Below are 21,331 nucleotides of genomic sequence, written 5' to 3'. Positions count from 1 at the left end.
ATAATATGGAAAATTGGCGAGAAAAAACTCGCTAATTTGCCACTTTAGAAAGTGGAAAATTCACGACATCATAAAGTGGAAAATTTGAGAGAGACAAATGAATGAATTTGTGACTTTACTTAAAGTGGAAAATTTGCCACAAAAAAACTCAGAAATTTAAGAGAAATACATGTAGCGTAGCTATCGTCTACGGTGAGGATTCGTGGGTGGTTAATGGGACACTGTTTATAAAATGAAAAAGTAGGGTGGGGACTGATTTCTTCTTAATTTAATCTTTTCTCGTCATACACGGCAGCTAGAGCTAGGTGTGGATGATATGGCCTAAAAATTATATCACGATATTTCAAAGAAATTTGCGGTGACGATATTTTTGACGATATTGGTAATAATTACTGAACAATAGATTTTTGACCAGCGGTTAGGCATGCCGTCAAGCTGAAGAAGGAGACCTATCGGGCCTTTTTGGCCTGTAGGGCAGCTGACAGGTACCGGCTGGCTAACGCGGCTTTGGCCGTCGCTGAGGCAAAAACTCAGACCGGGGAGGAGTTCGTGAGGCCATAGAAAACGACTTCCGAACGGCTTCGAAGAAATTCTGGTCGACCATCTGGCGTCTCAGGAGGGGAAATCAGTGCACCATTAACATTGTGTATAGTGGAGATGGGGTGCTGCTGACCGCGACTCGTAACATCGTGAGTCGGTGAGGAGAATACATCGAAGTCCTCATCAATTCCACTGACAGGTCTTCCTTTGAGGAAGCAGAGTCTGGAGACTCGGAGGTGGGCTCTTCTACCTCTGGGGTCGAAGTCACTGAGGTGGTTGAAAAGCTCCTCGGTGGCAGGGCCCCCGGGTGGATGACATCCGCCCAGAGTTCCTAAAGGCTCTGGATGTTGTGGGGCTTCTACAACATCGTTTGGACATCGGCGGAAGTGCCTCTGGATCGGCAGACCGAGGTGATGGTCCCCCTTTTAAAAAAGGGGGACCGGAGGGTGTGTTCCAACTAGGTGTGTGAATTGCCTAGTACCTGGCGATTTGATTCATATAACGATTCATAGGTCACGATTCGATACCGATTAATCCCGATACAAATCTCTAAATTCATTATTGCGATTTTTTTTTTAACTCAAATTTAGAAAATATAAATCAGTAAACTTGTACATGTAAGATTTGTATGAAAATGTATTTATCTGAAAATTCAGGCTTATAACTGAGCCACTGTCTTTAACAAACAGGTTGCAGGTTTCATGTTTGAACAGCACTAAAATAAAATATTAAGGCATAATGTTCCATTAATAAAACATTCTTCCATGCCTAATGTGTGAATCCTAACCCTAAGTAAGACGTTTTGTTGAATATTTCCATTAAAAAAAAGTTTAAAAATCGATTCGGCCGCATATTAAATCGATTCGAGAATTGCATGCTGTAATATCGCGATATATTGCCGAATCGATTTTTTTTCTAGCACCCCTAGTGCCAACTATAGAGGGATCACACTCCTCAGCCTCCCTGGTAAGGTCTATTCAGGGGTGCTGGAGAGAAGGGCCCGTCGAACAGTGGACAAGCTCTACATCCTCGGCAGGGTCCTTGAAGGTGCATGGGAGTTTGCCCAACCAGTCTACGTGTATTTTGTAGATTTGGAGAAGGCATTCGACCGTGTCCCTCAGAGAGCCCTGTGGGGTGGGGGGGGGGGGTGCTTTGGGAGTACGGGGTACCGAGCCCCTTGATATGGGCTGCTCGGTTCCTGTACGACCTTTGTCAGAGTTTGGTCCGCATTGCCGGCAGTAAGTCGGATTTGTTTCCTGTGAGGGTTGGACTCCACCAGTGCTGCCCTTTATCATTGATTCTGTTCATAACTTTTATGGACAGAATTTCTAGGCACAGCAGTGGTGTTGAGGGGGTCCAGTTTGGTGGCCTCAGCATTGCATCACTGCTTTTTGCAGATGATGTGGTGCTGTTGGCTTCGTCAAGCTGTGATCTCCAACTCTTACTGGAGCGTTTCGCCGCTGCGCAACAGCAAAGCGCACGCCATCTCATCGAGAGCACGTTAGCTTATCAGCCGGTTAGCATAACAAAGTCACGTCAACCATGAGGAGAGTTAAAATAAAATAACCACCACAGATTGTTTATCTTGGCCAAACAATACACGACCGCTTCAGTGTTATCCAACCACCGTCTGTTATTTTTCATAAGGAGTACGTCTAATCAAGAGGGTCTCGAGTAATGATTTTGATGACGCCAAACAACACAAGCTGTTTCCAATCTTTCCATGTCCTCCTCGCGTGTCTTTAGCCTGCGCATCATCTTAACTTATTCGGCAATAGCTCACTCCCACTTTGCCGACAACTGGCTGCAGCTCACAGCCTCACACGATCCGATATTGTTTTTATGCAGCAGCGAGCGACGCATGTACGTCCAAATAGACACAGATCTATGATGTTACGCATTACGTAATAACGTCAATTTCGCGATATTTAAAATTTTTATCTCCCAAAAAAATACACCGGTAGTATTGTAGAAGATATGATAGAGAACACCCCTAGCTAGAGCGACAACACTTCCTGACCGCTATAAGCTGACTAAACACTAACCAATCAGAAGCTAGCGTACTTTAGGTAAATGCAAGTGAATGACGGAGAGCAACAGATTCGACACATCAACTTAGCTACTTGTAAAAAAAAATTTAACAAGTGAACTTAAAGGTTTGACACTCAGGGTGTGGACCTTCGCAAAGCGAGGCGTCTTTGTCGCTGGCAGCACTTCAAAGTGCGAAAGCTTTAATGATATGGTTAAAGCCATTACCATCTCCTTATTTGAAAATTGAAAAGTATTGGTAGAAACGTCCAAGTAGTACGCTACGTGTAAGTTTCTGACTTTTTAAAGTGGTACATTTACAAGTTTTTTTCTGGGAATATTCCCCCCAGCTCTAAAAAATATATATTTATACGTGGCCCTAATACGCCATTTTATTTAATTCTGTCTTAACAAATGTACAATCGGAGGAATTATTTTTGATTTTCAAATGTCATGCTGTTTGCATTTTTAAATGCTGCATGATGGTCCGCCCTGGTGCTGCCACAGTTGGAAGGTGAGGAGGCCCAAAACTGTTCCAGGCTGATTTTCATCCATCTTGTTTGCATCTCTGTAGCCCGACTCAGCACTTCTTTAGTTCATTCCAATGTTCTGACCAAGCACATGACTGACAGAATGGGATTGCGTGTGTAAGTGAGCTTCAGGCTTGTATGTTCTATTTTAGCGAGACTGCTTCCAGTATTAGAAGTGCATGTTTTCTTTTTTCTTCAGCAACCAGTATGACATGGATAAAGATTGTAATGCTTTGTTGTTAGTTATTTATTTCTTTATTTCTTTGTTTTTGTTTTTCAGCTTAAGAAAATAATTGGAAAAAGTAAAATGAGAATTCCAAAGGACAACACTGAGGTAAAGAAATTAACACTGTGTAGTCAACATTCTATCAATAAACCTTAGCTTGACTTTTTTTTTTTTTAACTTGTTGATGTTCAACACTGTTGGACTCTTGCAGAGATCAGTTGAGGATGGCGACCACGTGAACACGACATTGCAGGTGTATTTCTTTGGAAAGAGTGGACAAAACAAGTTGCAGTATCAAGAGTTCCGCAAGTAATGAGCCACTCAGTCATCAGTTCCCTTGACACACGTTGGCACTTTTGCTTAAAAACATTACAGTGTGATCTTGGACCAAAAATTGCTTAACTCATTGAAACCCAAACACGTATTAATACGTTTTTTAAATACTTTGTCCTTCACTCCCAAAAACGTATTTTTAATTTACGTGTTACATATTTTTTGTGTTTGTTTATGCTAGAGTATACAGAAGGCTTTGATACAGCTTCTGAAATGAAGAGGTCGCTTAAAGCAGTGGTTCTCAACCTTTTTTCAGTGATGTACCCCTCATGAAATATTTTTTCCAGCCAAATACCCCTCCAACCAGTGCAAAGAATTTTTGGTGACATATGACTGGTTGGATCGAACTATTCTGTTTTGGGGAGACTTTTTTTTTTTTTTAAGGACAACTGAATAGCCTACTGAATCTAATTTCAAGAGTTAACATTTTTCTGCATTTTCCATTTGCATAATTTAATAATAATATATATAATTTAATAATTGTTTTTAAATGATTTTTGCATAGATGCTACTTTTTAAACTTATTTTAAAATCTCACATACCCCTAGAGTGCCTTCATGTACCCCTAGGGGTTCATGTTTCCCCATTTGAGAACCACTGGTTTAAAGCAAAGGTAGTTAATACTAAAACGGCCAGCAGGTGGCAGCTGAGTATGAGATCAACCAGGGCCTTGTTTCAACAAGCTCTTTTTTTCAACAGGTTTGTGTATGATAGTGAAACTTAGCTATATTCTAATGCTAATTGTTGCGGAACGGAAACGGATAGAAATATACTTTTTTTCCTGATGAAGAAGAGACTAATCTTTCTTTTGGAAGGTCCCATGTTTTCATAGCAATAGAACAGAATATTCTGTGGGCCTTGCAAAATCTGTCAAAATCCAGTAAAACAGCTGGGAGCGAAGGGGGTTGCTTCATTGAAGATGGCTGCAAGTGAATTAGTTAATTGTCCTTCTTAAGGTTGCTTTTGGTCAACTGTCCGTCTCTCAGGTTTATGGAGGACCTACAGGCTGAGGTCCAGGAGATGGAGTTCCTGCAGTTTTCCAAAGGAATGGACACCATGAGACGGGAGGACTTTGCCGAGTGGCTGCTCCATTACACCAACGAGGAAGATAATGAGGTTTACTGGGAAAACATGAGGAAGAGGATCCCTGCTGGCCAGGTATCCTTGGCTTTTCGTATTTATTGCCAAAGTGCAACATAAAAAAATTGTATTGCCCCCACAGAGCATCACATTTGAAGAGTTCAAAGCCTTCTGCCTGTTTACAAACAATTTGGAGGATTTCGCTTTTTCAATGAAAATGATCAGTGAAGCCAACCGTCCCGTGGGAATGGGTAAGACCTCTTAAGGAGCTAGAACACAGCAAGGGAGGACGCCGTCTTATTAAACAATCATTTTTCTAATTTGATGAAAACAGCCCAGTTCAAGCGGGCAGTGAGGATAGCCACAGGCCACGACCTGTCCGAGAGCGTGTTGGACACCGTGTTTAAGCTCTTTGACATGGATGGGGACAACTGCCTGAGCCACAAAGAGTTCATTGGAGTGATGAAGGACAGAGTGCTACGGGGCCTCAAAGTGGGTATCTATCACTGTGGTTATATGTACTCCCTGCCAGGATTTTTTTTTAGCTTTTTTAGAATTCTGGCTTTATTTTATGTGATTAAACATATACAGGTGCATCCACAGAATGGCTTCTCTGGCTACTGGAAATGTGTGAAGCGGGAGACACTGAAGGGAGCTCAGGAAGCGCTGGGAGACGGCAGATGTCCCATCTGAGTGTCGGCTCCACCCGGGACACATCTGAGTCCCACCACTGCTCCACCCTAATGTTTGCATCATCAATAATGCACGCTCAAGAAAACAAATTGTACCACACACTGTTGTTGTTCACAAGAGTGAAATTGTATCTTTGTAATAAAAGAAAAAAGTGAGAATAAAATTGCAGAATACTGTATTTCAAGAAAAGTCTTAATGTTATGAGAATTGCAATAGTACAAGAAAAGATGGGTGTGGTTGGGTTTTGAGAAGAAAAATCCCACTTCCAGGACGTCTGCACCTCAGTGACAAGTTGACGGCTGTACTGGCACAAAGAAATTGGCCCTGGCATTTTGATTTAGGCGCATCAAGCCCAGCCTGACTCCTGCCTAACATTTAGTTCTGCCACTGATGTTTACTGATGATGATTATTCACATTGCTATCTATATTTGAGCTGGATTACCAGACTAGTCCCTCTAAATTGTGGGCCAGTCTCCTGGGGTAAAATGTAGCAAAAATAATTAAAAAGTACTGCATCGGCCCCAAAAGAGGCCAGCCCACCGGGCATCTACCCTGAATGCCAGCTGGCGAGTCCAGCCCTGCAAGTAGAGCACTTTCAACACAAAAGGGGTGTAACCCGTATCAGGCACTTACGTGCGAGGACAGCGAGGCTGGAAGACTACTTAGATATCACTGTGAAAGGGTTACAAAAGTAACAAAATTATATTTTTAATAAAAATGTAATGTTCTGATATTAGGTTGTGTTTATTTTTTGTGTGCTGCTATGGAATACTCAGTTACTTGAATCCTTGGATACTCTTTACAATGAGTGGGCTCCCCTGAGTGGAAAACCCCTGAAATTTTTTCAAGATTTTCCTTTACAAATCATTTGCTGTCTGGGTCAGCAATTTGTTAAATAGCAGATGAATACAGTGATATTTGAGAATTGAAATCAAGTTTATTGTGTTTACTTGTAAATTATTTGAACAAAAGTAGGCAGGTGCATAAATTTGGGCACCCGTTGCTTTGATTTGAATACATTTGGCATTAAATATTGGACTGCAAAATATGTTTAGAAAGCTCAATAGTGGTGTTTCCATCCACCCATTTATATTCAAATTGTCCAGAAATGCGAAAATAAAACTGAATGGAAACGCTAGAATTCGATAAAGGGCCCAAAATTCGCAAAAAAGAGAAGTTTTTACGCTTGGAGGGGGTGGATTTTGAAGCGTATCAAACAAAGGAAAATGCGAATTTTGGCTATGGAAACAGGTTTTGCAAATAAACGCTGATAAAACCAGATAAACGCCGCACGTTTTGACCGGATATTACGTCACACGTACGTTTGTCGTACCAAAGCAAAGTCGGACGATAAAGTAAGGTAAGTTTGGAGGGACGACGAAACAGAAATATTTTTGGAATTAATTATAGAAATTAATATTAATGCATTTTTTGCTAGAAAACAGCAAAGAAACGCTACGGTTAATCAAGAACTACAAAAGCAAAACCATACGACGTCAACGCACGCCGCAGTCGCTTCCTGTTTTTCTTCTTTTAAATTACTGGTGGCTCACAACTCTGTGGTACTGCCACCTACAGCGGCGGAGTCCCCTCTCAATATTCGCAAAAGAAGGACACATGGAAACGGGTATAAGGACATTTTCAGTAAATTCGCTTAAAGAATTTTAGAAACAGGATGGAAACCTGACTAATGACCTTTGACCTACAAGTGACGCTAATCATGAGAAAAAGTATTTAGCCAATTGCAATTTTTTTCTCTACTTTGCATCTTCTCCAAGTGGCAACATGGGTGCCTCAAAACAACTCTCAAATGGCCTGAAAACAAAGATTGTTCAACATTATGGATTTGGGGCTAGGATACAAAAAGCTAGCTCAAACATTTCAGCTGTCAGCTTCCAGTGAGGAATATATAGTGCGGAAATAGAAGACCACAGGCACAGTTCTAGTTATGCAGTTTAATTATTGCACTCTGTATATCCAATAAACGTCATTTCACTTCTTTATTATTGACCAGCTACTTGCTGATTAGATCAAATTTTGCAACTATGAAAATCAATTTTGATTGATGTTACTAGAGAGCAATTCATTTAACACTTATTGCAGTTCTAGTTTGCAGTGTGATGTGTGTATATATATATATATATATATATTCACTTTATTTGCAAAGTCATTTTATTTATTGCTGCCAAGGGTGGCACAATAAGTTAAGTTTAATTACTTTTTTACATAGAGACAGACATTATTGCCATTTTTTTTTCCCCCCTTGAATAAAAATTGGAATTTTGAAACTGCATTTTATATTTATCGGGCTGTAATTCAGCAATGTCCAAACCTTTTTCTCCAAGGAAAAATAGAAGGGCCAGGTGGATTTTTTTAAAGACTTATTTAACACACATAAACATTTGGTATTTGACACTAAGAAAAAAGTGGATGAAACAATTTTAATTTCTGAAAATGTTTATTCGCCAGAGAAATTCTACTACTATTTTAGCTACAAATTCATGTATACTTTTTGACACACTTATTTTAAAACAGCATTGCGGGCTGTAGTGGCACTTTTCTTTTGTTGCTACTGAAGGTATTAGTTGATTACTATATTAAGTGTAATCTTTGCGTGTTCAAAAATAATTGAAAAATGAGATCTGATGAAGAAGCTTCTTTTGCAAAAGATTTATTTTAGGAGCTCCTAAAAGACACAAGACATGCTTACATTCAAAGGTGATGTTAAGCCTCGAGTGTGTCCATATGAAAAACACACAGTCGCTTTATAGAGGAAAAAAGCATACTCCTCCTCTGAGGCTGGACAAAGGGTTAGCAATTATAATAAACAGACAAGTGATTCATTGACATGTTTACTCCAGTTTCGTCCAGAGCCGGAAATATATGACTAGACAGGTACGACCCTGCGACCTAGACTCCCTAAGACCCACAGTGTTATCAACTTGAGAACATGCATGCCTCCCATGTGCATTCCTGTCTCACCAGCTGGAAGGGAGTGAAAAGTGTTATTCCTTACACTACAGTTATATGTCCAATATATTTCACACAAACATTATCACACTTATATGGCATCTATATACTATAAGTAAATTCATAAACAGTAAAAATATGCATAGAAAATGTTAAATGTCTTCAGTCCCTCAATGAACAAACTATATTTGTTCAAAATAAGACATTAAATCCCTTAGAAATAGTCTAGAGAAAAATTCCAGCCGGATCTTCATCTGATGTCGCCACCGCGGTCATAGCTTTAGAAGTTACAGATTCAACCATCATATAAGACGACTTGTTTTGTACATCTTGCTTGTCAATGGCTGTGGCAATAAGCCGCGTGCACAACGATCTTAAACAAGGAATACAGCAACAACCGCAAGTTGTCAAAAAAGCTGAAACCAAATTTTTATATCTTCCAAAAGCATCCATCCAGTTATCCAAATTGACGTATCGATACCGGACTGCTCTTTCATTTTTTTTTTAAGTGTTCGGAGTCCCTCAATGGCATTGGTTAAACTTCCATCCGGTGCAGTGTTATTAGGGATAAAAGTACAACATTGTTCTCCGAACATTGAACAAACACCACCCCTTTCTGCAAGTAACATATCAAGGGCTATACGATTCTGAAAAGCCATTAAAGATGTAGCTGACAACTGGCCGTGTACTGCTTCGAAACCTGATTGAGTCCAATTTCCTAGTCTTTGAACATTGTAATGTACATAATTAATCCTATCTACATTTTTGTTAATGGTACACCACCAGCAAATCAAAGATTCAAAACCTGAAACCACCTGGTCCGCAATCTTATACTCATCTGGGACCCCGCGTGGCACTCCAATCGCATCTATGTATGTGGGAACATTTTGATCCTGCCAAGTGGATCTTTTGGCCCTCCGAAAAGAATGAGAAAAATTTGGTTGCCAAGTATTAACAATTTGCAGAAGGTTATCAACCGATGTAGGGAAAATATCTACTGGCAGAAGGAGGGTGATGAGAGCACAATATCCCTTCATATTCAGAGGTAACTTATCAAATATTTGGCTGTCCCCACACCACCACCAAATGTCAGCTCTGGACTGAGGCTGGAATTTACGACCCACATCTGTTGCTGAAATGCAGCGAGTGGTGTGGTTCAGTCTTCCCAATTGTTTCCCAGTACCTGACATTTTAATACATGAAAAACCACCATCCGCCACTTTATTTGAAAAAATAGGTTTAGTATCTTGCCAATCAACCAGTGGATAAACTTTATCCCATTTAGAGCATTTCTCATTGGGGACAGTTTTATTCATTAGTTCCATTACACATTTATCCTCTATTTTAGCAGGAATCACCCTCAATAAAGGTCTTGGGCCCACACATACGACGCAATCTTCTCCAGAAGCCTGTGCTGCTGCATTTGCTAACAGCAGCCAATTATTACTGCCACCAGACAGGCCCGTTGTTACCCGAAACCATTCACTTACTTCATCAATTTGGACACTAAAAGCTTCTACCCCAGACTCCATTGTATATTTAGTCATTTTAGGTTGTTCTGTCTTACTCATAGTTTTATCAATGCAAATTTAAATTGGAAAATAGGGATCAGTTCCAGAGAACCATGCCCACAGCATTAGGCCATAACAAAAAGTGTTATTTATGGTTACATTAGGTGGCCGGATATTACCTTCAGGAAGAACAAAAGTTAATTCAAAATGATGTCCCATTCTCCTCAATGTTACCTTCTTGGCAAAATAAACTGCCTCCCTACTGGAACCTGGCGGCCAGTATTGGCCATTTTGGGTGGTAAGGAATGTACTCCAGTCCAGTCGTAAAACACTACCTGTCAAATACCACCAGTACTTGAGCCAAAGGCCCCCCTTCGTCGGCCCCCCACTACTAAATCCCTTCAAAGATTTAATGGGGGGTTTGACAGATGTGTTTGTGTTAGGAGCAACGGTCAGGACAATTGAGTTATTATACGCCCAGTTCATTATCCATTGGAATTTGGGTAGAAATAACATTTCTTTTACCGGTGTGTTGTATTCAAACTCACATCAAGGGGTTTCATGAAAAACCAAAATGGCACAACAATTAACAAGAGAAAAACCGTCACAATGCAGCAATTAGTAGCAGAGTTCTTCATCGAAGCCATCTTGAGAAGAAGTTCTTTTGTTGAAGGAGAAGGATGTTCGTCAGTCGTTGGTTGATGATTTCGTTTTTTTTTTTTTTTATTAGAGGCGTTGTCAGCCTTTTTCCGAACCCTGGCTCACTGCCAGAGATCGCAGGAAAGGTCACGGGACTTCATTCCCAGTGTGACTCTATCCTTGTGAATTGATGAAAAGGGGCATGTGACTCAAATCACCATTGAGTGATTTCTCCTTCAAACAGCAGATTGACACTTGGTCAGCTTTGCCCATGGAAAAGGCACTACAATGAACCTCCTTCCAGGACCTCCCCCGCTGCAGCTTCCCTCCTTGGACAGCTTGTCAGGTAGACACTGGAAACGGCGTGGTGGGGCTCGGTGAGATGGCTCCAACTGGTGTGGGCGTAGATCATCAGACGGTTGCCCTTGGTGGCAGCGTTGAACCAGAACCAGCCGGCCTTGTAGATGAGAGGTGATACCAAGTATCCCCTTTTCGATACAAGCGCACCGCACAGGATGTACGCTCCTTGACCTTAAATGGACCTAGCCAATGAGGACAAGACCATTTCGGTTGAGTTACTTTCAACCACACATATTCACAATCATTTATTTTTGAAGGAACTTCTGGTTAGTTATCTGTTAGCTTAGAGAATGTAGACACTATCTCTTTAATTACCGGGGGCCTCTCAACGTGTGACTCCCCAGCGGAACATTAGGGGCGGGAAACAGCCTGTTTTTATGACCCTCAAAAGGAGTCCAACCTTTTTATATCTTATGAAGTTTTTGTTTTTTCAAATGGGTTCGTCTAATCCAATATTCCTAAGAAGCCCTTATAATAGTAGATAATGATTAATCAAATATTTTACCATGATATTTACTGTTGTAGATTTAGCATAAATGTACTTTTATCATACATCAAATTTCTGTATTTTTTACGCTGTTTCTTATTATAGCAGTGTAAATCATTTAAAAACAACATCATCTTAACCCAAAACTGCTCATGTCCGGCCGGGCCATAAACAGTCTGAGAAGAGATTTATATATATTTATACCTTTTAATAAACACTGCAGTCCTACAGTTCATTTTTACAACTTGTCTCATAAAATAATGTCCACCAGGTGTCCCAATGTTCCTTCCACACCTAAATGGCAAATTCCATGGGCTCTAGAAATTATACTTTTCAATTGTTTCTGAAATTGAATATACTTACCTTATTTTCTGCTATTCTGGTTGTCTTTTGTCATCTTTGAAGAACTTACGTTTCCTCCAAGTCAAATCCTCCAATTCTCCGCTCCATTCTTTGCCTGTAAATTCCTCACACCAAACTTCATTCTCACATCAGACTTCCTTTTGATACACAGACAGACCAGTCATTCTCACATCAGACAGACCAATCATTCTCACATCAGACTTCCTTTTCAACAAACTCAGACAGACCAATCATTCCCCCATCTGATAAAGATCAATTTTGATCATTTCAGACCTGAATGTGAAAACTGCAGCCGCTTCCAAATTGCTGCTTCAAAGAGGAAAAACAGACACCTTGTGTCCTGTAGATTAAAAAACAACCAAATTGTGACAATTTGGCCAACACCAGAACTATAAAAAGATCTCCAGCTGAGCTAGCCAGGAGCCATAAAAACAAAAGCCTTTGAGGCAAGAGTTTGTAATGTAAATTTGAATCCTGTTCAGGGAACTTAAAGTGAAAAAAAAACAACTCAAGCAGATGTAAATTAAGATACTGCAGCGGAGGACTTTTAGGGTCAGGAAGAGATAAGAAAAAGATTTAAAATAACCCCATTAATCTATTGCAGGTCACGAATCTTCCAAATATCTGCCATCTAAACTAGTAAAAGGAACGAGTTATAATCAGAAAAACAAAACAAAATCCCTACTTTAAACCAACCAAAAAGTATTCTTAAAATGCTACCTAACCTCACCTCTTTTACAGAGTAGTGGGGGCTTGTAAAAACACAGCAGGGAACTTTGCCTTTGTGCATTCCCCGTGGAATCCAAAGATCAGTGCTGTTGAGCTTAATCAAAATTAAAAATTTAACCAGCAAATTCGCCGTAAGTGTTCCATATCTGAGTCCAATCCAGAAGCTAAAATTTAAAAGGAAAATGGGCAAAAATTAGAAGACCAAATTCAACAAGCATCAAACAACGGAAAATATAGTATTAAAGATTAGAATACATTTTATACTACCCTAATTCACATAAGCCGTTCTCAATTTCCGAAACTGCGTTGCTATAGATCACATCTCCTTTTCCGACACAGTACAGAGTGCAAACTGTACTCAAAACAGACCAAAATATGACTCAAAGGCCGATCTCAGATGACTCGAACTTTGAGTCCACACTGGAGTTCATATTCCTTCCTGTCCTTGTTGATAGCAGTTTATGCAGGGCAAAGTTCAAAGCAGGCCTTAGCTGTCACTGGAGACCGCTGACAGTTTCATCAGGACGGCTGTGATGAGAGTTTGAGATGTCTGCTCAAAGAGTTGATGGACATTTTGCTCAGATAATTCATAAGAGTCATTGAACAGTCTCATGGCGAGCGGATTTGCAGTATACCATCCTTTTCGCAGTCCGTGTGATCACTTCCCCCCCCGAAAGTGACCATTGTTCAGTTCGCCGTCCACTCTGTGCCCAACAGCCAGGTTATTCCAGCACGTTGGAGACACCCAAGAACAACACCTCTCGTCAAAGATTGAACCTGCCTGAAACACTTATACACTCGGAACAGACAGAGGGAGATGAGATCACAGCAAGAGATTTATATGCTTGTTATAATTAAAAAATAATAATTTTCTCAAAAAATATGTATTTTGTAGTTTCATCTAAATATGTTCTACATTATAGCAAGTAGTATTACTATATTTACGCATATGTCTACCATAGACTCCTTCTTCATTACATGTTACCTTAAATTATGCCTCCACATGGAGGGAAGTCTCAAATTCCAGGATTTCTCAGACTTCTAGAATGGGACTCAGATAAGGACAAAGGTTAAATCATTTTCACACCTACGAATGAGTTATCAGAGATGCAGGGGAAATCAAAAAATCAAAAATGAAAAGTCTATTTCAATTAAAATTTGGTTTTATTACTTATTCAACTATATTAAAAGTTGGTTTTATTACTCATTCAACTACAAAAACACAGACCAGATTTAAAAAAAAATAATAATAATAATAATAATATGGATAGTGGCCTGTAGTTATCATCTAGACCTCTTTATCTTTCCGCATTCTTCTCTTACCTAGAAAAAAGAAAAGCTCCCATTACAGGACACATTGCCCTCTGACTCCTATTTTCCACACAAATCCCCCTCCTCTCTTCCAAGACACAGGGAAGGAGCAGAAAAAAGGGGAAGGGAAAATCACATTCAAAACCTATTTTTTTTTCTACATTCCTATACGAAAAACAAACGCCATTATCACACCAGTCTTTTCTACTCAAAAACAACACCAAACATACAGTTAAAGATTTTAAAGAAAAACAAATGAAATATCCATCCACACAACAGGAACAATTTGATTTTGCCTTAGACGACCCCTGCTATTCACACACACAACAGACTACAAGTCTCCAAAATGGAGACAATGGGAGAGAGGACTAAACTTATCACACCCCCTTTCATTTTTCTTTAGTTTAATTTAATTTTAACAGACAACAGTACAAATCACCACCTTCTTAAAACAGCAGCTCACGGCCCCCATCCTCACAGACCTTTAGTCCCTAATCAAGCGTGGGGGGAAGAGCTTTAAAAATTGTCACAGACAAAGGCAGAATTCTCCCCTACTTTCAAAATATGCAGATTTCCTGCTTACCATTCTTTTTCACCCTTTTTTGAGGACAAAGAATTTTGGAGGGAAAAAATTACTTTCCACCCATCTTTTCTTTCTTTCCTACACTTAAAAATCACTGTCTCAAACAAACTTACACTTCCATTCACTTAACTTCTGCACTTTCCTCATCTCCACAAAGGCAGTGAGGAGAAACAGACCAAACGGCCATTTTGATTTCTAAAATCTCGCTAGAACATCACACAACACACCTTTCCCATTGTCAGAGTCACACAAACAGTCACAAACTCCCTGCAGGCACACAAACAAGGAAAAAAATCACACAATCCACACATTTCTTATTCCCAATTAGAGATTCAGTTAACTTCCAAACCACCCGGATAGCCCCCACTTTCCTTATCTAGGTCTCATTCGATTACTCAACAATTCTCTCAACTATTTCAAACTTTTGGGGCACATACGCACACACATACCAACTAGAAAAATTCCCATTATAATCACACAATTGACCCTAGTCATTTTATAACAAAAAAAAAACATTCTCTCCTAATCACACAAGTCACACATGCTCCAGATTAGTACGCCATCTAGAACCAATAGACTGTGCAATCTCCGCATGCCGAGCCAATTCCAATCCAAAATTTTTTTGCCTTATTTAATCTATTTTCCGGGTCATGTCTCATTTCCAACAATTTTAAATTGGCGGAGATTTTAGCCTAGCATTCGCCACGCGTTCATCAAACACGTTGTCGTTAGCCGAGCCGTGGCTAGCGGACTCGCTCAACACAGCTTTACGAGCAACTTTCACAGAGCTACCCAACGCAAGCATTCTAGCGTTAACCAACATTTGGTCCACGACCTGATATTGTCGTCTCACTTTTTTCCATTTAAAGAAAATATAGATGTGTCTTTCACGGAGTCAATCGGCATTTAGCGCTGTTTTACACAAGCAACTTCTACAGACTTCATTAATGCAATCAGACATGTCTCAGATTTTAACGGTGGGAACCAACCTTTATCACAATTAGTCCGCATCCATTCATTTAAAAGATTTTTCATCTTTCGCCGTCGCCGTGGTGGCAGCGCTTCAGCCATGACGAGTGTTGCGGCCGTGACTTGTTCGCTTAGCGACAAGCTTTGAGTATGGACCGGAAGTTTACGCAAATCAAACCACCCTGAGTCTCGGTCAAAAATGTCGTCCATTATATGTAGTAATTTAGTCGTTTATAATATTTATAAAGTCAGTGACGTCTCACTTATGATACTACAATACAACAGATCAAAACTATTCTCATTAATCCCCCCAAAAAATTATTATATATATATATTTTTTTTTTTTAGAAAAATAAAAGAAAAAGGAAAAACGAAACAGAAATCAAATATCTTTTTGCGCGACTTAATAAATACTTATCCGGATCTTCGCGGGCGGCTTCTTCACAGCTCTCGCTTCCAATGTGAATGACATCACACGAGCGGCTTAATTCATAGCTCTCGCTTCCAATGTGAATATCACACGAGCGGCTTAATTTGACACAACACACACACCCCGCGGAATTATGTCCCACGGTTTTTAATAACCCACAGCACACACACCGTGTAATAATACCACACGGGCGGCTTATCCTCTCCGCTCACTCCGAAAAATTATTCGGAGGGCTTATTCATACCAAAATAAAAATAAAAACAAGACAGCCTATTCCACCGCGGAACCAATCTCATATGCCGTTTCCGAACGGCTGAGCGCTCCCACTTGACGTCACTTCCGTATTCAACGGGCCAACCCATGCATGGTTCAATGTCGTAGTAATTGTCATAATCGAGGACTTTCGCGTCACTCCGTAACAAATACGACTCTAAAACCCCCCTAACTTGTTCACAGATCTCAAATACAATTTGGTACGGACGTAATGCAGCTCTGAGTAATCCCAAACAAACAGAATTTCTCTACGTGGATAATTTGTCCACTCACCTTGTTAATATTTGCGCATTTAGAAATTCAGTTGTCCAAGATCATCACAGCTGTTGCAAAAACGTCCCAATTTGTCGCCGTCGAGGGTCACCAATTGAAGGTATTAGTTGATTACTATATTAAGTGTAATCTTTGCGTGTTCAAAAATAATTGAAAAATGAGATCTGATGAAGAAGCTTCTTTTGCAAAAGATTTATTTTAGGAGCTCCTAAAAGACACAAGACATGCTTACATTCAAAGGTGATGTTAAGCCTCGAGTGTGTCCATATGAAAAACACACAGTCGCTTTATAGAGGAAAAAAGCATACTCCTCCTCTGAGGCTGGACAAAGGGTTAGCAATTATAATAAACAGACAAGTGATTCATTGACATGTTTACTCCAGTTTCGTCCAGAGCCGGAAATATATGACTAGACAGGTACGACCCTGCGACCTAGACTCCCTAAGACCCACAGTGTTATCAACTTGAGAACATGCATGCCTCCCATGTGCATTCCTGTCTCACCAGCTGGAAGGGAGTGAAAAGTGTTATTCCTTACACTACAGTTATATGTCCAATATATTTCACACAAACATTATCACACTTATATGGCATCTATATACTATAAGTAAATTCATAAACAGTAAAAATATGCATAGAAAATGTTAAATGTCTTCACTACGTAAGCAGGGCATGAAGGTTTCCGACGCGTAGCAACTGTAGTCGATCTTCCCACTTCAGCAACGACAACAAATGCACAACGCCATTGCGGATGAACAAAAAAAACTTTTACTTTAATTGTGCTTGAGTCCTTTCATTCACCAAACAAATGGTGGTTACAAAAGCGATAAACCAAATACACGGCCAGAACGGTTAGAAAAAGTTGCCCTACTTGATTTTCTTTTTATCTTTACGTCAACACCACACTTTACGGCAGCTCTCTATTTACGACAGCCTACAAACAGGACGAACTAATGGAGCACAAATACTCCATAATTCTTAATACATTTACATTAAACAAACAAACGCCAAATATAGGTCAATAGTTTGTGACTGGTAAACAAAAATGATTCAAATGGAACACAAATAGAGCCATAGGAAAAATATGAAAATATGTTTATCTAACACGGGCTAGTCAAATGTTATTTTTAGTATATGCCACATACCGCTAAAAACGGTGGGCGGACCGCTAAAAATGGGCCGTAGTTTGGACATCACTGATGTAAATCATCAACACAATCCAGTGTGATAAATTTGCATTATAAAAACAGAAATCACAAAGAAGGCAAATAGTTTCTCACCACACTATATAATTTTGGCAAATGAGTATACAATGGTGTTGGTTTTGTTTGGTATTTATTGAATAAAGTTTGTATATATAAAAAAAGCTTTTATCTGAGCATCTGTTGCACTTCTGAGACAGAAAACAGTAAAATACAGGTAGGCAGCAATTCAACTACTGTACTTTGCAATTTACTGGAGAATTGATCATTTGAGATCACAAATATGTTGTTAACCATTGAAATTGTGGTGCTAATTATCTTACCTTGTACATTTTTTCAAAAAGTAAATAAAGCTTACGTCTGTGAAAAAGTAAACAAGTAGTGGCTTGGTTATCAGTACATACAACTTACACCAATCAAATAAAATTAAAACGACACTTGCGTATGATGCCATCTTTGGTCTTTTTTACTATAAACAAAACAAAAATGAATGAATGAAATCTGAATTGTATCAAAAATAGAAATTACAGCCATATTGAAAGGAAATTCACATATCTGACAGACCTACATGAGACAATAGTGAGATTACATTAACTCAATCCTTGGCTTTAAAAAGAAACATTGTTCTTTTGCGAACATTTTTGACATTCATTTTTTGTTTGTGGAGCATAAATCGGTCAAACAATGAGTATCAAGGTGATCCATCTGTATTTGCCAACATCATATGCAAACAAAGGGAAAAAATCATTGATGTTGTATTTGTTAAAAAAGGGTGTGCTTTGAACTTTGAAAATAGCCTGATAAAAAGCGCCAGTCTTGCGCCAACAGTCTCATCGTGGGAGCTCTTCGGTCCAGAGAGGCACATGATGAACTGCAGAGAGGGCAGACGCTGCTTGACGTGGTAGGGAAGTGCTTTGGAATAGTCATCAACAGCCACTGGGGAAATAAAGCAGGAAAATAATGGTAAGAAGGGATAACTCATTCACTCCCAGCCATTTTCACTGAAGCAGCCCCCTTCGCTCCTGGCTGTTTTACAGGATTTTGACTGATTTTGCAAGGTCCACAGAATATTGTGTTCTATTGCTATAAAAACATAGAATCATCAGGGAAAAAAAGTATATTTGTATCTGTTTTTGTTTTGCAACAATTAGCATTAGAATATAGCTAAGTTTCAACATTATACACAAACCTGTTGAATAATTTCCCAAGACACTGTATGTATACATTTCCATATCTCTATGTTTCTCAAATCACATTTACAGCATGTTAAAAAGAGAAGATGTGTGTTCATACCATTGCTCAGAGGGCGGCAATGTCAAGGGTCATTCTCCTTCTTTACTGTAACGTCTCCGTCCCCAGCCAGAATGGTGGAGATCTCACCCTGCATGAAGGCCCAGGGCACGGTGGATCCGGCCAGGGGACAGCGCTCTCCGCTCGGGCAGTACACCTCTCCTCCTTGGCCCTGGCTGCGGATGAAGCCTCTGGTGCAGGGAAAGCAGAACTTGTGGTGTGGGACAGAGGGACACTGGACAAAGTGGGTGTCCTCAAGGCGCTCTCGACAGAGGGTGCAGCAGAGCAGGGCGCTCTGACCCCCGCCGCTGGTCGACTCCCCGCCGCCCGTGCTGCTGCTCAGGCCCAAGGATGCCTGAGAGACGGAGGTGGAGGCGGTGGCTGCAGAGGGGCTGCTGGTGGAGGTGCGCCCAACCGCGGAGGAGTGGGTCGAGGAAATTCCAGGGCTGTCTCTGGCCACCTGGCCGGAACTCAGGCTGTCGGCTACCCCCATGAGCGCAGACATGGGGGAGGGCTGGCTGTGTAAACGAGGGGGGCCGTCCATTCCCGGAAGAGGCTCCATACCCGGGTAAGCGCCTCTGGACCACACCTCTCTGGACGGGTGATCAGGTCTTCCTTCGCTTTCGCCGTTCTCGGAGCCCGGAGAGGCTTTGCGGCGCCGAGCCACGCCCTTGGCCGGGACTGAACGCGCGGCTGCCGTCATGGGTAAGCCGGCATCGGGTTGCGGAAGAACCTCAGGGATGGGCGGCTCCTTAAACATGCGCACGCCGTCATTTAAAAGCTCAGACAGACCCCGCCAGTCTCCGCTCCCTTGTCTCTTCTCGTATTCCACGTAGCGTAACCCAGAGTTCACCGCTTTGCCGGCATCCTTGGCAGAGTCGCGGAACATCTGCCTGACCAGGTCCGGAACTCCCGAAAAAATCATCCCAGAGCCGATGGGGTATTCGACAAACACCTTGAGCTCGAACTCCGGAGTGGCGCTGGCGTCAAAAGCCAGAACCCGCCCCATCAGATTGTGGTCTTTCCTGAAGCGCACAGTAAAAGGGACAGAGGTGCTTAGAGCCAGGAGAACATCCCTGACAACTTTTGGTCTGTTGGGCCAGCCTTCCACCTTGCTGCGTGCCACCTCGTTTAGTTCAGCCATGACTTCGCTGTTTCGCCACACCACTGGATCAATGCCCACCAGAGCAGACGTGCTCGCTCCCACACCCAGCGCCACGGCTTGTCTTCTAGCAGCATCGCTCATGATGGGGCCAGCTGACACCGCAATGGGAGTGGCCCCCGGTCTGGAGCCTGATATTGGCGCGAGGAGCCCATGTGGCGATGCGACTAAGCCCTGAGCAATCAACGCATGGGATATCGGACCGTGGAGACTCGGAACGGCTCCGGCCATCCCCCTGCGAGTGTTCGGGCTCTGTCGACTGCTTTCTGATAACGCGACATCCTCAGCTCTGTGTAGACCATTGGGCAGGCGAGATGATACTCCGTACTCACCCCTACCCCTGTCGAGACGTTCTCCGTGCGGCCGTCCGGCTTCCACGGACCCGGTCGAGCTGGGTTTGCCCTGCTGTGCGCCAGGAGATCTGCCCTCCAAAACTCCATGCGTGCTCTTTAGTTGTCTGGCGGTTTCAATTAGGAGTTCGATTCTGTCCGCGCCGTCGTAGTTGACGCATCCCCGGCATACGGCTTCGCTAAACTCCCACAACATGGCCCAAGGCATCTTGGGTAGATCGCAGAGGTAGCACCATTGACGTCTCGAGGAGGGCTGCGATGTGGAGGACATGTTGTTTACAGGCCCTCGACCAAACTTTCTTTGCTAGGCCTAAACCTTGCGATCAACGTTCTCGGCGGTTCTTCCTTCTTCAGTCTCAGATCACCACATACTACACACTTTTAAATGTTCATCCAACGAAGCGAAGCTAAATAAAGGACTGTATTTTATAACATTTCGTAGTTTGCAACGTCGTCTTTCTTGGTTTGTTCGCGTCGATCAGAGCAGAGGGAAGTAAAATCTTACAGGACACCGGAAACACCTACGTACTTTACGGCCCGAGGCATCATGGGAATTGTAGTCTTATGAACTCTAAGAAACACCTGAGTTCTGTTCATGTGCTTTTGTTATGTCGTAAAACCGAACAATTACGGCAAATATGAGTTGTAAAAGACAGGACATTGAATTGTTTATGCGACGTTAGTGTAGATTCTAAAACAACCGGCTAGCGGACAACAACGGCCTAATATTTATTGCCATTCACAAATCCTTCGGCGTTCTCCGCCATGTTGAAACTTGGAAGGTTATCTCAACTCGGAAAGTCGGGTATCAAAATAAATTTCTAGCTGTCCAGTGGAAACCCGAGGGGGCGTTCACGTGCAATTTTATACTCGACAGGTGGTATTTACCATAATGTCGATACCACATTAAGGCAGCTAATTCCTTCAAACCAACGTTTGTTGGTCACCTATACCAAGACAAATGCAATCCAGACATCCTTATTACGACTAACATCTGG

The 21,331-nt window shown here is 41.4% G+C and overlaps 2 protein-coding genes across 6 annotated transcripts in view; one reads left to right on the top strand and one right to left on the bottom strand.

Moving 5' to 3' along the window:
* Positions 1-6,164, top strand: part of LOC144036541 (calcium uptake protein 2, mitochondrial-like) — a 14,301-nt gene extending 8,137 nt beyond the window's left edge. The window contains exons 4-9 of one of the 2 annotated variants that reach the window (XM_077547248.1): positions 3,379-3,432; positions 3,536-3,633; positions 4,644-4,815; positions 4,880-4,988; positions 5,072-5,229; positions 5,329-6,164. In XM_077547248.1, coding sequence (XP_077403374.1) covers positions 3,379-3,432; positions 3,536-3,633; positions 4,644-4,815; positions 4,880-4,988; positions 5,072-5,229; positions 5,329-5,430 — 693 coding nt within the window. In that variant the 3' untranslated portion in view covers positions 5,431-6,164. The remainder of the gene's footprint in view (positions 1-3,378; positions 3,433-3,535; positions 3,634-4,643; positions 4,816-4,879; positions 4,989-5,071; positions 5,230-5,328) is intronic. The other variant, XM_077547249.1, reaches the window with a different exon arrangement.
* A 1,922-nt stretch (positions 6,165-8,086) lies between these two features.
* On the bottom strand, positions 8,087-20,875 carry LOC144036717 (interferon regulatory factor 2-binding protein 1-like). 4 transcript variants are annotated; one of them, XR_013288711.1, is made up of 3 exons: positions 18,825-20,875; positions 11,762-18,467; positions 8,087-11,093 (listed from the first exon to the last, which is right to left on the bottom strand). XR_013288711.1 is itself a non-coding variant. In XM_077547554.1 (2 exons), the coding sequence occupies exon 1, from the start codon at positions 20,602-20,604 to the stop codon at positions 18,847-18,849; it is 1,758 nt and encodes a 585-aa protein (XP_077403680.1). In that variant the 5' UTR covers positions 20,605-20,875; the 3' UTR covers positions 8,087-18,467; positions 18,825-18,846. The 4 variants fall into 4 exon arrangements, 1 of the variants encoding a protein (XP_077403680.1); XR_013288710.1 differs by having other exon boundaries at positions 8,087-14,651; positions 15,374-18,467; XR_013288712.1 differs by having other exon boundaries at positions 8,087-11,926; positions 15,374-18,467.
* Between the last annotated feature and the right edge of the window lie 456 nt (positions 20,876-21,331).

This window comes from Vanacampus margaritifer, chromosome 16, assembly GCF_051991255.1.
Source record: "Vanacampus margaritifer isolate UIUO_Vmar chromosome 16, RoL_Vmar_1.0, whole genome shotgun sequence".
Taxonomy (NCBI): Eukaryota; Metazoa; Chordata; class Actinopteri; order Syngnathiformes; family Syngnathidae; genus Vanacampus; species Vanacampus margaritifer.
This window is presented reverse-complemented; position numbering and strand designations above follow the sequence as displayed.